At 41.3% G+C, this 17,157-nt stretch overlaps 1 protein-coding gene across 1 annotated transcript in view; it reads left to right on the plus strand.

Annotated features, from left to right (window-relative positions):
- The first annotated feature begins 405 nt into the window (after positions 1-405).
- The window catches only part of MCC (MCC regulator of Wnt signaling pathway), a 216,120-nt gene continuing 199,368 nt past the window's right edge, over positions 406-17,157 (plus strand). Inside the window, exon 1 of the mRNA XM_086629428.1 lies at positions 406-695. Coding sequence (XP_086485554.1) covers positions 559-695 — 137 coding nt within the window. The 5' untranslated portion in view covers positions 406-558. The remainder of the gene's footprint in view (positions 696-17,157) is intronic.

Genomic DNA, 17,157 nt, shown 5'->3' on the forward strand with positions numbered 1-17,157 from the left:
ATTGCCGAAGTGGGGAGCTGGGCCTGCCCAGCGAAAGGCAAGACCCGCAGATGGAGCGAGGTTTGCCCAGAGCTCGGTGGCTGGACTCTAGAGGGGCGCGTAACCGTAAGGATGAGGGCAGGCAGCCCTGGTCCGGCTAAGCCGCTCGCTCACGGTGCCGCCGTGGTTCCTGGCACCGGGAGAGAGGCCGGCGCAAAGATGGGCCAAGCTGGAAGCAGGATGATGGCGGGGGCGAGAAGGGTGCGGTGAGCCCTCGTCCCCCTCCAAGCCCAGTGCGGCTCCCGGAGGGTCCCGGCAGAGGCGGGAGGCGGAGCTCCGCCGCGCCCGGCCCGGCCACTCCAGCCTCTGGCCGCGGCGCCCCGGCTCCCCGCCCGCCCCCGCGGGGCCGCGCCTGGCGGGCGGTGGATGCGCGGCCGTGGCCGCGCCGCGGGGCTCCCCGCCCCCGCCCCGGCATTGTGCTGCCGCTCGCACTTTGCAGGCGCGGCGGGACTGGGAATCCCGGGCTCCTGAGGCAGCCTCGCCGCTCCCCCCTCCTCCTCCTCCTCCAGAGCTGGGCGCATGATGGCGGCAGCCGCCGTAGCGGAGGTGAGCAGCGCCGGGAGTAGCAGCAGCGATACCTCCAGCACGGGCGAGGAGGAGAGGATGAGGCGCCTCTTCCAGACGTGCGACGGCGATGGGGATGGCTTCATCAGCAGGTAGCGACAGCGGGAGGAGGTTCTTTGCGGCGCTGGTACGGAGCCGTCCCGTCCTTCCCCCTCCCTCCCCGGCCGCCCGTGAAGCGGCGGCTCAACTTCTCGGCGAGTTTGGAGTAGTTTGCAGGGCGCATTCTCTGCCGCCGCCCCCCCGGCCCCTCCGCGCCGCCGGTGGGGCAGCCCTCCGGCTTCTGCCGCTGGCAGCCCGCCTGCCTTGCCCGCCGCCCCCGGGGGCGCGCCCGCCTTCCCTCCCTCCCTCCCGCCTCCCAGACGGCCGCTGGCTCCCGGAGCCAGGGGTTCGAGAGCAGTGCTCCGGCTGCGCCTCAGTGCGGAGAGCTTTTAGGGACGGAGGGGAGAGTGGACAAGTACCGCCGGGAGGACTTCCACCAGGTCCACGCCTTCCGACCCGGGTGGTTTTTATCACCTCACGCGCTAGCCAGGTGGTTTTTGCAAGTGAACAAACAAAGCTGGTCACGGGTAATCTAAGAGGAACATTCGTACTGATCTCTCAGATCATCTGATTTCATTTTTTAGTATGTTTTTATCAATATCCTTGTTATACTGTCTCATTTAAATTCCTGTACTGGTCCCCAGTGAGTTTTGAGATCGTGACCCAGGCTGATGGATTTTGAGGGGGAAGTGGCGAGCTTGTACAGTTTGCAGTACATAGTTGGAAATAAGCCGTAATGAAATGTTCATGTATCTGGAACCACTGGCAGTGTGCGTTGATCAGGACTGGGTTTTGTTGGAAGAGTATTTCTGGAGCTAGTCCTCTGCTCTCACACTGTAACTTAAAAAATACTGAATTTCTAAAGGCGAGGTTTGCCGGAGATGGTGGGAACTTGCATTTTCAAAATGCAACTTATGCTAGTTTCAGTTAGTAAGTGCCTCTAGAGAGCTGAGTTAGGGTGAGGGAATTTCTAAGTCTGTCATCTAACCTGAAACCTAAGAATATGACCCTGCAAAAAGGCTAAGTAAACTTCAATCTCCACTGTCATCTCTTTGGAGTCAGAAAGTTGTTGAAAATCCATAACAGCCGGCAGTCACTTTAAAAATAAAATCTAAGGGTCGTGATATTTCTTATCTAAACAGCTCCTTGAACACTCCTTTTTCCCCCAGTCTAATGATTATTTTGACAGTTGTGGGTCTGAAATGTAAACTTGGAAAATGTGTGCTTTCCAACCAGTGTGTTAAGATCACTTCTCTTTCCATTTGTTTACTGCCTTCATGGAAATTATACTGATGTCTGAAACTTAGGTTGTTCACTTAAAGTAGACAACCTAAGTTTTCAGAGCACGCTCACTGATCTGTACTGTGATGCTTTTCCGCAATGTAAACTTTAGACTTCGGTATATTTTTAATTTAAAGACCTTACTGAAGGAATGTTAATGTTTTAATGCTTCATATCGATGGTTGAGAGTTGTTACCATGACACAAGCCACTCATTTCTGATTGAATTTTCTGCATTGCCCAAGTTTTGTTCCAGGTTTGTATCCTGTGTATTTCGAAGTGGGTGTTTCTGAATGTTGGTTGAACTACACTGTCAAAAGCTTTGGAAATTCCAGGACATGTCTGAGGAGGAACGTTACATTTCAGCAGGAATTTAAAATAAAGCCTAGATGACCCAGAGGTCCTTCAGGAGATGATGGGTCCGTTCTTGAAGTTGCTAATACCTTGCTTTAGAAGGGAGTTGTGCCTTCAAGGCAAACGTGATATGGCCTTGGTCAGAGAGCATAGTGTTGTAAGTTACTGTCTCCCTTAAATTTATGTATTTGAGAGAAAGTAGTGAATGAATATTTAACAAATGATCTTTGACATGAGAGGGAGTCATTTACTTTTCTTCACTTCATTAGCTAGCCTGGGTAATCAGTCTTGTAAATGGAATGCTTTGCTTTGTGTAGTGTCTCAATTTCCTTCATGATCTATTTTATGCAATGGCTTATGCAGGAGCTGACTTGCCAAGTGGTTTTTCGATGTATTTGTAGTATGTGCCACTGTAGTCTTGCTCTTTCTGATTCATGGAGACGCAGTATCCCTGTTAGAAGTATTGCAACTGGGGTTTTGTTGTTGCTGTTTACAGTGTTAGTGTTTAGGTAATTGCATCTTTTTAAATGTCATGAATTAAAGACAAAAAAGTTACACCTGCTTTTACATTAAACTTAATCTTGCCATTCTGTGCATACGGTTTCTTTTGCTTCTGCTTTTTCTTTTTTCACACAGGCCAGTTGCTTGGTTTTTCTGTTCCCTCTTGCCCTGCTTCCTCGACTTTCCTTTGTTCATCCTTGAGGGCAACAGTTTCTTTGTTGCCTTCCTTGTAGCCCCAGCGGAGATGGTAGGCTGACTTCTGCACATTACTGCACCTTTTACAGCAGGTTAAACATTGCAATAAATGCCTGGGCATCTGTACAAAGAGCTGAAAACAGAGAAGCCAGTGCTGTGAAATCAACTGCTTCCTTGTGGACTGAACTGTTCTACACCCTTTTAGTGGTTTGAGCCTCTGTTTCAAAACTTACTTGTTTTCAATGCAATGAGGTTAAAATTTGCAGTTTTGTGCTGTTACTCAGCATAAGTTGTTCTATCTTTCGAAATGAGTGTACCTTCTCTTCTGCTTGCAGGGCTAAAGCTTGGTCAGTCATTTGTTTGTGTAACATGTGCAGCAGTTTGTTTATAAGATTTCTTTCTGTCCAACTCCAGAGCTGTTACGGAAGAGAAGATCTTTATTCTTGGAGCAAAGGCAGGCATTTTGTGTTCATGTTTATTTAGTTCATATTGCATGGGAGAAAGAGCTATTTGCATTCGTAATGAAGTAACATGGTGTCTCAGCTGTGGAAATGCTTTGTTGTGCATCAAAGTGTAAACTCTTCAAATAATAGCAGGGAAGTAAAGGCACAGATGGAGAGGAGGAGCATGTCCTGAGATACTGATTGATTTTCAGGTTCTCACCTGAGATACTGATTAATTTTCAAGCTCTAAATAGTTAAGATGATATCAAAATTATAAAACATAATTAAGTGTGTACTGTTGGTGGTTATAACTCAAAAGCAGCTGAATGATGGGGTATGAAATGCTAAGTCCGTGTCTCTGAGCATTGCTTTTGCAGTATGCATATTGAGATTTTGCAATATCTAGCTAGACAAAGTACTAAGAAAACACAAGAGTTTAAACTGGTTGGTTTATACTGAAATGGCTTTTGCTTCTTTTGGGGTTAACGCTAGTTGCTTAATTATTTTAACATCTTGCAAGTGCTTGGCATTCTTCTGATACTTCAACAATGAGAGCTAACTTTACAAAAAAACCCCAAAACAACTGCAAAGCAGTCCATGATTAAGGCTGGATTCTGAACGCTTGAGATGAGCTGGATCAGCCTTGCTGGGAGCAAAAGGCAGCCTTAAACACTGTTACAGCACAACTTTGTTTTTGCAGCTGTAGCTGGATCCTGTTGTTAGTAGCAAAAAGCTGCTAACTGAGAAAACACTAACTCCATTCATTTGTTTTGCTTTTTATTCTGTTTTCTTTGAAAAGCTTCAGAATCTGATGTTACAGTAAAAAATCTATCCAGCTTCAGAGGGTTGGTGCATTGGGGAGGACACCTGCTGCTTTTTTTTTTTTTTTTTGAGGCGCCTTGGTCGATGTCGATGAGAAAAGTGAGAGCATGCTGGGTTTTTACAGGTGGCAGGCTAGATTAATGTCGTCTTTAGAAACTTCATTGCCTTGTAGCTTTAATATACGTGGATTGTACTGAAGTTCCGTTTAGCACATAATGATTTTCGTCTTTACTATAGAAGTCACCAAATGGATTTCCAGATTATTCTGTTCTAACACTGCAAGGTCTAAATAAGGTAACTTTGGATCTGCTGGCAATATTTTTGCTCAAAAAATGAATCTATGAGCTACGGAGATAATGGATGAAGAAAAAATGGATTTCAGTAGTAAGTTACAAACGTGCTAGTTTTCTGATTTTAACTCTTAGGTATGGATAAGTAATTTCTAGGGTTATGAAGTACAGAGGTAAAGCTAGTGTTTAATTCAGAGGGAGAATTGTCATCATATTAACAATATTGGAATGAAGTTATGTCTGTAGAATTTGTCTGAAAATATTTTCTTCTATGTACACGCATTTAGTTTTTTTACACTGCTGCCAATGTGTTACAGAAAATGTCTGGTAAAAGTAGAGTAAGATGTTAAAATCCATAAACGTACTGATTTTGTATTGAGTTTATGCAGTGCTTTAAAAGGACATGCTGAAAGACTGCCTTCCTCACTAGACCTCCACAGAAGCAGTTAAAAGGAACTTGTTGGATTTGATCTGTTACGAGTGGTTTTAGTAGTACATAGCTTTGGGAACTCAAAACCTTTGCAAGGACAAGCTGATACTTCCCTTTTTAATGGGCTGCAGTAGTAGGGCGTTCCCAGCTTTCTTGCTGAGTATATTTTGGCACCCCACTCAGTGTGTCTGAATCTAGTGGTCATATGCTGTTAGAAAAGAAAAAAAGTCTTTTCAGGAAGACAAAGTATGTATCTATTAATCATGTTTTTAAGGGAAGGGATTTATGCTTCTATGCTGTTGCTCTCCACCACAGCTGTTACCATTAAACTTTTTTTTTTCAGGTGGTTGCTTTGGCTAATGTGCTTGAAATTCTGTGCTTAATATTTAAAGAGATACCTGTTGAAGCACAAAAGGACTGATTAAATGAAAAGAACAAAGTCAATGTGGGTTGTCTGTGACCAGCCAAGTTACTACCTTGGCTGTTGTGCTGTTGCTATTTGGGATATGCAAGACTTGAAATACATACACTGTCATAGCAGGTTAATGATTCAGACTGACATCCAGTTACAATTCTTAGTGTATAATTAAATAAGCTGAGTTTTGTAGCTGTGGAAGAAACTGTGAAATTATTTATTGCTATAATCCAGGTCGCAAATTGGTGTTCATGTGTATTCATTTATTAACTTGGTTGAATCCCTAGAGAGGATTCTTGATTAATTTTTTTTTTAATTCTTTTTTTCCTTTCTTGAAATTTTCTGTGTAAAATAAGTACTGCTGAGAAATATACGTGCCCAAACTGACTGTCTTTGAATCTTCTTAAGTAAATGGGTAGAGAGTGGCCTTATAACTGGAGAATTTTGGAGTAAAAATAATCATTTAGTTATTTAAAACATATGATCCTTATTTAAAACATGGAATGTTTTACTGTATTGCCTGAATGTGGGTCAAACTTTCAATTGACTGTAGTATAGTAGCACAGAATTTGTCCTGTTGAGTTTGACTTGATGGATCTTCAGGAGAGAAGATATATGAAACAGAACTATGAAATGACAAAAGCGTCCATTATTTTTGTGTTTAAAAATAGTATAAAAGTTACTTTTTCCCTAAAACAATCTTTTGCTATTCCTTGTTTTACTTTCCCCTTTAAAAATAGATAATTACTGCAAAGTGTGTGATGTTAATATAGATGTTTCCTAAGACTGTAACCTGACTCTTCGAAGGGGATACAGTGTACTTTAGGCTATAGCTTCATATGAAACCACAAATCAGGTTCATACAAAGCATTGTCACAGATCTTGTCCAAGCATCATAGATTTCAAAATTTGTATATAAATTGAAGGTGGTGGTCTGAATGTCATAGAGGATGAGTAAACGGTTTGCTCAGAACTGCACCACACATTTTTATGGGACGGAGAAAAAGCTGAATGAAGAAGCTACTGGTGTGGGGTAAATTGTGATGAACTTGTGAAAGGTCCTGTAAATAAAATAGGTAAATTAAATAAGTGCGTAGTATTTAACATAGATATTTAGTGAGAACTAAATGGGTAGATACCCTATTCCTAATTCATCAATAGGGTAACTGTTAAACTTTTACTAGAATTAAAGAAGACATAAGTTTGGCCTTGTGAGGTTGCTAGTCTCTCTCTTCCTCTACTATTCAGTGTGTCGAGGTGCCTGTGTTAATGTTAGCGTTCCCAAGAGAGCTGAATGCAGTATGTCAAGGTCTTCGATCATGTAAAGAATATACCTACAGCTCAACCATGTAAAGAATGTACCTACAGCATGGCCATGGGGTTCTCACACTCCTCCTTTCTGCTGTATATTTCCATGTTTAGCAATGAATAGTTTCCCTGTATTGGTGGGAGTTGTTAGGCAGAGTGCAAACTACTCTGTTGACAAGAGAAAAAGACCCTATTTTCCCAAAGACTGGACTTATCAAAGCTGTTTTGACAGTGGTAGCTACAAGGAAACATATAGGAAAAAACACATGAGCAGGCTTTTCCTGTCACTATGTTTTCTTTTTTTAACTTCTGGTTAGGCTCTATTGTGATTAAATTGTTTTCCTTTCATAGATAGTCTCAGGACAGCGTGGGGAAAGCTGAGCAGAGGCACTTGTATGGCTGTAACAACGTGGACTTTCAGTATAATGATAAAATGATACCTCTTCTGAAGTAAGACCAACATACAAACTTTGCAAAAAGATCTGAACAAGGAGCTTTTCTATCCTTTGATTTCTGTATACACTAGTAACCTCTTGGAGACTGTTGGTAACTTGGTAACTGCCTCTAAAATCATACTAAACTCTGTAGACATACAAATATGCACAGGCAAGTTTGTCAAAGATTTTATCAGCCTCTTTTGCTGGTGAGGCCATAAAGTTTTACCTCCTGTACATGCAGTTCTGCAGCCTTTTGGTGGTAAGGTTTTACCCAGAAGATGATAATTTATGAGCCCACGTGAATACGTTCAGTCAGGATCTCCGAAAACCTAGTTTGGGCACAAGTTAGTATTCTGCATAAAGATGCTATCTAGTCCTTGCGTGCTGTTCTGTGATGGTTGGAAGCAGCATCAGGAACAAAATGTGTAAGTAGAAGGTGCTGTGAGTGCTCAGATGTCAGCAGACTAGGAAATGGTAAAGCCATATATCCTACAAGCAGGAGGTTTGAAACAGATCAACTCTGTAACAGAACAGGTGGAAATAAAAACCTGCCTTTGAAGACTTGTGAGCGAAGTAATATTATCCTGTAAGTTTGAGAGGTACTGGGGTTTCGAATTTCAAAAGCAGTTTGATCCCAGTACTGTGCAGTCCTTATTCTGGCCTCAATCCAGCTGTCTAACAAGGAAATATCATTTAGAAGCAGTGTGCAAAATGTCACCAAGTTGAGGACAAGGCTTTGCTTAGTCCTTGTGTTCAGTCTGGCTCTTCGTATTGCTGGAGTGTTCTTAACCATGGAGTTGGAAAAGTCGTTAGACCCCAGTACAAGATTTTATTCTCACTTGAGATCTAGACTATTTACTGTGTGCTTTCTTTAACCACCTGAAAGCTTCATGCACCTCAGTTTTAGGAGTTGCACTAAAAAATGCCTGAACCTTGGTAAAACTGGCTTTGTCCTTGCATTAGTGTGTCTTGAAAACAGTTTCAGCTGCCAGGTTCTGTGCCTAGACTTGATTTTCTCATTAGTCTACATTACGGAGCTGTCACAGGGTCTGTGGTCCATGTAACTGAAGGAGTGCTTCTATATAGATACAGCACAATACTTGCTGTATGCCAAATAAGATGGTGAGTGGAAGCACTGTGCTGTTTTTTACATGGTTGTAGTCTATTTTCTCTGTTGCTCTTGGGACTTGCCTTAGTCAATGGTTCCACAGTTGTATAGAATTTTGTGGGGTTTTAGTCTAACTTTGGCCTCTACGGGCCCTCTCAGAGCATCATAACCAAAAAAGGAATAAGTTATGGGGGAAGACAGGTGGATATAGATGAAAAACCAGAGAGACACCTTGCATGCTTAGTTTAAGTAGAAGAAAAAGGTATCCCTTTGTTAAATATTGTGTGTAGAAAACATACCAAGAATTAACATTCATTAAAGGCTTACATATTTCAAAGTCTGCATTTGTTACAACTAATACACAGAGAAATATATTCAAACTTGAATTTTCTGAACCTTTCTTCTTTTTAGTTAGCTGTCCGGTTGTTACGTAAACATCAGACACATGAAGGTGTATAATACAGCCTGTTAGCTGGCACTATTAATGTTTTAAAGTTAGTAGAGTTAGTTCATGTGTTTTATACATGTTGTTGCATTTTTTGGCATTTGTAATTTGAGAGAAGTGATTTAAGTCTCAGGCTTGTTGTTACATGGTGCTATTGTATTCTTTTTCTTGTGAGCTTAATGTCCAGATAGATTGTAATGTCGAAAAACTGAGCAAACAGTGAGTCACTTGGTGTCCTGGTTTCACTGGGATAGAATCATAGAATCCATTTTCTGTTCAGAAAAGCGACGTTTCTAGAATAAGCTGCATTTTTAAGAAGACTGAAGCAACTGATTTGGTGAAAACAAAGTCGGTAAGACACTTTGTTTTACTTTGTAGCCAGCCACAGTATGCTGGTCTCCATGATGAGGAAGGACTACACAACTTGTTCTAGCTAAGGACCCAGATGTCCAAGAACCCCTGAGGGTAGCATGGCCAGGGTGATTGACACCTAAATTGGCAAGTGGGTATTCAATATCACGTAAGGTCATGCTCACTATAAATTGGGAAGTTTGTTGGGAATGGCCTCTCTTTCTCAATGGTCACCGTCCCTGGAGGGTCTTGCCCATCGTTTTGCTTCCAAGGCCTACTCTGTCTCTTACGGGGTTGGGTTTTTGGGATTTTCCTGCTCTGGGACCACTAGTCAGGAACAGGCTGGATATTGGTCAAGGAGTGGTGAGCAGTTGTGCCATACATCACTTGTCTGTTTCATTATTATCATTATTATTTTCAATTTTACTATATTGTATTTCAATTATTAAATAGTTCTTAGCCCAACCCACAGGTCTTCCTTCCTTTTCCTGATTCCCTTCTCAAGTGGAGAGGGGCCATTGGGTAATAGAATAGCTGGCTATTGGTTAGCCCCAAATACATGCTAAACAAAGACACTTAAGAATATAATTGTCAAACTTTTTGATCTCTTTGAAAGTTACCATTCAGTTAAGTTGTAAGTGCTGAAGTAATTTCTTATATTTATTAATTCTTATTGATTTTTTATTAATTTTTAATGAGGTTGTTGCTAATACCATGTTATTGGGGTTATTACTGTAGGAGAATTAAACCTGTCTTTAAAGTCGGTAATTTCCCTTTTGCCACCCTGGAGGGAAAAGAAGAGTAGTTGTTAAACAGAGATATTTTGCCTTGTGTTTTCTTGGATTTCTTGGTGGCTGTTCTGAAAGATTATAACTTCACTAATATACTTGACCACTCTGATCTGAAGGGTGATGTGGAGCAGGGGACCTCACAAAGTGCTTTGGTATCTCGCCTTTTTAGCAAATCCATAGCCCTGGGTTTATAACATAGAAACCATTGGTAGCTGTTCTAGCAGTATGACTGAGACTACGGTAAATATTTTAATTTATTTCATTCGTGTGGGCTGGAGCACCTCTGCTACGAGGACAGGTTGCAGGAGCTGGGATTGTTCAGCCTTGAAAAGAGAAGACTTCGGGGGGACCTAATAGCTGCCTTCCAATACCTGAAGGGAACTCACAGGAAGGTTGGGGAGGGACTTTTTACAAGAGTGTCCACTGATAGGACAAGGGGAAATGGGTTTAAGTTGAAGGAGAACAGATTTAGACTAGATCTTAGGAAGAAATTCTTCAGTACGAGGGTGGTAAGACTTTGGAATAAATCGCCCAGAGAGGTTGTGGATGCCCCCTCCCTGGAGGTGTTCAAGGCCAGGTTGGACGGAGCCTTGAGTAGCCTGATCTAGTTGAGAGGCGTCCCTGCCCATGACAGGGAGGTTGGATTAGATCATCTCTAAGGTCCCTTCCAGCCTATGCCATTCTATGATTCTGTGATTCTATGTGTGATTGTATCTTCTTGTGGCAGACAAGACAGTTAGCATCCTCCTTGACGACTGTTGGTTAGCTCGTGTTTCTAAGGAGCGACTTTCTAGTTGTTTTCAGAACTAATTTACCAAAACCTCTAGTTTGAAATTAATTGATGAGTTGACTGATTTGGGAAGTGTTTGGATGAAAGATGAGTTCTGCCAGTGAATGGTTAACTCCCTGTATTACTTTGTCTGCCATTGTTTTTCCAGTTTGAGGACACTGTTTGCACATGTTTTGCTGGTCATTGTAGATGGATTCTAAAACAATTTAAAAAAATTTTCTTTTGTCTTAGATTGCTGGGGTTAGGTAGTTAGCATCTGAAATTAACTCAAGCAACAGGTCATATGTGTTTTGATGGTGAGCAAGGAACCTTACAAGATGCTTGAGCAGCTGGCCTTTTTTTCAAATATACAGTCCTAAGCAAGCTGCCTGAGTCCTTACGAAATTAACTAGGTACAGTAAGTCAACCTGTGCTGCCGAATGAGTTGTTCCACTGTGCTTGGTCCTGAAATTTCGCTCTGTCTGCACTAGGATTTGTTCAAAGAACCGCCTTGGCTGAAAACTCGCCCAGGGAGAAATCTTTCTTTCCAGCATGGTTCTGGATTGTTATATGACTGTGTGACTTTTTGTGTTGGCACAAGATAAGCGTAAGAAACTCGAGCTTCGGATTTAGTTGTGATCCTTCTGGTTATGCCTGCTTGATTTTTAAACGCGGTTGAGTCCAAATGCTCTGAACTAAGAAACATGTCTAAAAGTTAATTCATGACCATAAAAATGGCATTGTTTTAAGAAGTGTAAAAGTACAGCAGGAGTTTTATTTAGACTCTTAGTATCTCAGCTGGTAAATGAAAGAGGCTAACAAGGCTGGTGTTATGCCTAATTGTGTGCTGTCCGAAGGATGGGCTTCAAATGGCATCTGGAGAAAAATAGTTGAGCTGTGGCTACATGGCTTTTCAAATCCACCTTATTTTTACTGTGAATATTCACATGCATCTTTCAGAATAAATGGTACATATGCGGAATTCATGCTAGCATAGTAACTGCTCATATGCCTTGTAAGTCAATTAACATAGCTGTAATGAGCTGTAATGATTAACTGTAATCAGGACGTTTAACGTCTCCTTTCTTCTGAGAGTTTTTCTGCAGCAGTACCTTCTTATATTTAATAGAACACAACAGTATTTATGTAGTATTAGCAGTTATTCAATTAAATCCCTTACGTAATTTTTAGGGATAAGTTAGGTAACAAAGACCAGACTTACCTCTGAATGAAAACTATGCTCCTGGTAGTTCCTACCATGTGGTAGTAGAGTCTGTATGTTGGATTGGTACTGTGTTTTGGCAAAATTTGAGACTAGTAAGCAGCACAAAGGAAAGCATAGAATGGCAGAGATTCTGTTGACAAGCTCTGCTTCTCTGTTGATAAACGGACCTTTGTTTGCCTACAGCAGTTCAATCTCCAGAGATAACAGCCTTGGCCAAAGATGGACACTCTGTTCTTAAAGGTCGTGAGATGCAGTTTGTGTGAACAGTTTGAGGTACATGTTCAGAGCAGACCATTTAAGTTATTTCTAATGAGTAGATTGTGCATTTGTTGTGTCATCTGTAAAACACGTCTCCGTTCTGAAAGTTCCTGCGACTGACTGGCAGTCTTGTCCATATCTAACATGAAATGGGGAGGAGACACACACACACACACAATGTGGGAGTGTATTGCCTGTTGAAGGAACCTTCCCCTTGCTTTCCCTGAAGAAAAAGCCGTGGTGTGGGCTGCGTGCCTGAAATAATGCTATGAGAGGGAGCCAAGCCAGGACAGAGCAGTGAAGTAAAAGCTTGTTTGGTTGAATTATGACTCAAACATACAGGGTTTTGCGGCTGGTTGACTGCTAACCCTGTCTTTTTCCTGCTGCTGCTCAGCTTAGTGAAACTGGATCAGGTTGCAAGTTAATTGTGAACTGACCATCAGGCATTGGAACACGCAAGACAGAAAATGAAACCAGCAAGGAGTTTCAAGTGTAACAAGAAATTATCTGAGAGTATGGAAACAGCAACAGGAAAACCAGTGAAAGGGTACCCAAGAGAGGGACTCAGTGAGCTGTTTATGGCGGATGCTGAGAAGCATGAGATGTTTTCTCTTTTTTTGTTTCTGACACTGAAAATATCAAATATAGTGAGATGGTTACTGCAATTAGGACTGGTAACAAATACCTTGGAAGGAAGAGGGAGGAAAGTAGTTAGAGAGTACTTGGATTTATTTCAATTGGTTGTATTTGAAAATCTTTATGTAAGATTGTTAAAGACAGCCTCAGAACTATTTTGAAGTTTGTTTTTTCCCCAGATCTTCAAAAGATAGAAGTAAAAGAAAATGGGGAAAGGTAAAATATGATTGTGGTGAGATGAGGATGAGTCAGCAGATGGCCTATAACTGGCTGAATATGGATTTGTTAAGAAAAAGTTGTGTCAAACCCACTTGATCTTTCTCCTGTCTAGGAAGAGCAGTTAGTGGTGGAAGTGAAACAATAGATGCCTTCTGTCTTGTCTTATTAAGGCTTTTGATGTTATAGAATCATAGAATCATAGAATGGTTAGAGTTGGAAGGGACCTCAAAGATCATCTAGTTCCAATCCCCCTGCCATGGGCAAGGAAATCCTCCACTACACCAGGTTGCCCAAAGCCTCATCCAACCTGGCCTTGAACACTTCCAGGGATGGGGCAGCCACAACTTCTCTGGGCAACCTGTTCCAGTACCTCACCACCCTCAATGTAAGGAATTTCTTTCTTATATCTAACCTAAATCTGCCCTCTTTCAGTTTAAAGCCATTGCCCCTTGTCCTATCACTACACGCCTTTGTAAAAAGTCCCTCTCCAGCTTTCCTGTAGGCCCCCTTTAAGTACTGGAAGGCTGCTATAAGATCCCCCCGGAGCCTTCTCTTCTCCAGGCTGAACAGCCCCAACTCTCTCAGCCTGTCTTCATAGCAGAGGTGCTCCAGCCCTCGAATCATCTTCGTGGCCCTCCTCTGGACCACGTTGTTTTATGACACTTGCAGGCAAGCCAGAGAAACAGAGTAAGGGAGAGAATTTGGTTTGTGGTTGTTTTTTTTTTTCAAGCTACACTTCGAGATGATTAGATACCAGTAGTTTCTCTTACAAATAAAAGACTGTATCAAATTAAAATTGGAATGATGGCTGGGGCCAGATCAGTACTATTAAGGATTAATGTTCTGGATGACGTGATAATGAGTAAGCTTTCTTGAATTTGAGATGAAACCAAGCTAAGGAAGATTGGAGACACGCTGGGGAATATGATTGAAGTCAAAATTGGTGTTGACAAATTGAAAATATGGCTTGAAAAATATGAAGTGAGATAAATTAGAGGTAAGTACCTGAGAGCACATTTGGTGGTAAAAATACAGGATAGGCGACTGAAGAAAATCCTCTGAGATTTATAGTAGGTCTCAAGTTAAACTTGAATTAACAGTACCATGCTATGGTAAGACAAGACTTCTGGTTTCAACTTTTCTGCTCTTTTCAGTGTATGCTTGAAGCTGATGTCAAGTGTTGCATGCTGTCATCCATGAGGTTGATGAATCAGTTGGAAGGAAACAAGAGCAGCTCACTGGAGATGATCAGAGGTGCAGAAATTGGAGTTCTTTACTCAAAAGAAGATGAGGCATCTGACGATGGGTTTTAAATATGTAATGACTATTTTCTGCAATCACAGTGGATCAGAAAAACAGACTGTTAACTTCCTTTCTGAAGTAATGTTCTGAATTGCAGCTGGGAAGTTTTAAATTCGGGAACTTGCAGGAGAGAACAGTGAAGCACTAGGACAGATCACCAACAGAGGCAGTGGCAGCTTTAAAAACAGCTTAGGCACCCATCCATCAGTGATGATGGGTATTTTTTTTTTTCCTGTCATTGAGTACAGTGTTGGATAATTTTTCTTTCCAGTCCTTGCCATGGTTTCGTTATATGCTGTATTTCAGTGGGGCGATATTTTAATAACATAAGGCGTGTTCAGTTGACCTATACAATTCTGAGAATGGAGTTCTGCACTACTTCTCTTTAGATTTAAACCACAAATAAAATCTCCTTGCTTTTTCTTCACCTTTTAATTCGGTTTCACAGAACAGACTCCTACTATCTTCCTTCCCTCCAAGCTATTATGTCTCCTTTTTGTTCTCCTGAAGCTTCTCTGGCTCTTGTTTTCCCTCGATCACACAACAGCAGCCGTGTGCCCTGGTTTACCTACCTTCCTTAGACAGCACTAGTGGAGGAAACTGTGGGGAGACAGGTGGGAGAGTGAGATCATCGCTTTTAACAGGAGCAACTGAATCGAATTCCAGATTCTTGCTTGTTTATGTGGGGAAGTAGAGAACAGACCAAAGGAAGCTTGAGACAGACTGCTCCGGGAAGCCAAAATGATAGGCAGCAAAAAGGACTAGAAAGGAAGAATTTCAGAGTAGAAAGCTTGTTCTGGAGGGAAGCTCTTTGGCATGGCAGAAAAGGTTGGTGATTTTCACAAATCTTTGGTTGACAGAAAGAAATGAAGTACTTCTTGGAGGACTTTATTTGTCCTAGGTCTAAATCAAAGACTGATGAAGAAATAGAAGCAAAAAATATATTTTTGTTTTGGTTGCATCCTGCTTTTATGCGCTGTTTCAACTAAGAACATCTTTAGAATTCTGCATGCAGCACAGGTCTTATGAATTTAGACCGTTGTTGCCTTCACTAGATCAAATCCCACATGGTGAAATCCCTGGGAGAGGGTGTGCTTAAGGTATGTGGAAGTCTTGGTCTAACTTGCTTGTCGTCACTGCCTTCAGGAAGCTTGGAATCAGCTGAAACCTGCAGAGGCTGTGTCATCGAAGCCCAGATATTAATGTCTGGAGAACGCTTAGCTGGAGGGAGGACTTCTGTTAGTGTTTTCTGTCATGTGGTAGCCTTCTTTCAGACCAGATTTCTCTTATTGTCTTTTGCAAGAGCCCACAGCTTCTTAACAAGAAAGCAAAATTGAGTATTTTAGGAAAGTATTCTTTTAGTATGAGCAGCAAATGTGAGTTGTTTGAGGGAAAAAAAAAAAACCAATTCTGAGATCATTGCCAGGATTGTTTGCCTATGGTTGCTCATAGAAAAGTCAAAACTGGGGAACTGGTGTAATTCTGTGATTTAAGGAAGTCAGGAGCTTGACTTGCTGTGAGAGTCAGAGAAGATGGGACATTGCATGAGGTCCAGAAACACAGCAGTTGGGTAAGGGTCTGGCAGCGGGTGCTCTCGAGATTGATGGCTACACCAGGGAACTGAATTAAACGTGTTAGATTAAAGAGATCTAACTCCAGTGATTCCAGTATGTATTTTAGATTAGCACCTTCTAATTGCTTCATTTCCTGGGGATGCTACAGCATGCTCCATTAGGCAGGCATTTCCAAGTTAGTCCTTTTTAAATTCATGTTTCAAATATATCACTGTTTATCTACAGTATTTGTCTAGAAGTGACTCACAACACAACTGCCTGGAACAGGTTTTCTTGCTTTGTTTATTTATTTACTCTACTTGCCTTTAGGGAATGTGGGTGCCTCTTTCATTTTTACTTCTCTTCTTCAGAGGTCTTTGTGCACCTAGACTGCAAGTTGCATAAGCAAAGATTAAATGTTTCCTGGAAAAATGACCATACCTTTTTACTAGCTGAAAATTTAAGTAGTTTTGAGTAAATATATAGTTGCTTTTTGTGTTACATAGAGGCTGTAGAATCATCCTTACCAGACTTCCTTTATAAATTTGGTAGAACATAAGATGGGAAGAGAACAGGAAAATGACTCCATGGGTTCTGTTTGCCCTCAGAGCCAACTCCTTGCAGGTATTGTGCAGCATGCATGTATGCTTACCTGGGTAGTTCCTCATGCTTACCAAAGCAATAATCAGAGCACAGTGAGAGTGAGTACAGCAGGGAGTATGGATGTTCTAGGAAGGAAAAAGACCATGTTGCTGATCCTGGTTTTGTGTCTAACGGAAGTTTCACTCGTTTTGTTTGATCTTCCATTAAAAAAACAACCAAACAACAAACCAAACCAACCAACCAACCAAAAAATCCAACTGAAAAAATAAATCCCGCAAACACTTGTGTTGTAATTTTTAAAGTATGCATGCGTATGCTTGACTTATATGTTTAACTGCCCGATATTGTTACAGCATGCAGTATGTATGACAGTATTTTTGTATTTAATTTCTCTTGGAAAAGAAAATCTAAATGTTTCAGATTTGTATCGAGTTATAAGTCAGGCTCATTTTTTAGTTGTTAGAGAAATCTTGTTGTTTAAAACTGTGTTAGTAGGAATTAAGAAGATGGAATGTGTAACAATTCTTGAAGGAGTTGGTGAGGTAGGTGGATGGCTAAATAATTAGAACAGATTGTGATAGAATAAGCTGATGTTTTCCAGTTAAAAGAACAGTTTTCTGTGATGTCAGGAGTTCATCTTTACAGCTTCCTTAGGTTTTCTTTCTGGCTGTTTTCAAAATTTAGGTATCATTGACCTGATACGTAACATGTCCTTAAAACCTGTTATGTGGTACTTTTATTTTTCAGTATGTTTTTCCAATGAAAGTGAAATTAATTCAA

This window comes from Tauraco erythrolophus, chromosome Z, assembly GCF_009769465.1.
Source record: "Tauraco erythrolophus isolate bTauEry1 chromosome Z, bTauEry1.pri, whole genome shotgun sequence".
NCBI lineage: Eukaryota > Metazoa > Chordata > Aves > Musophagiformes > Musophagidae > Tauraco > Tauraco erythrolophus.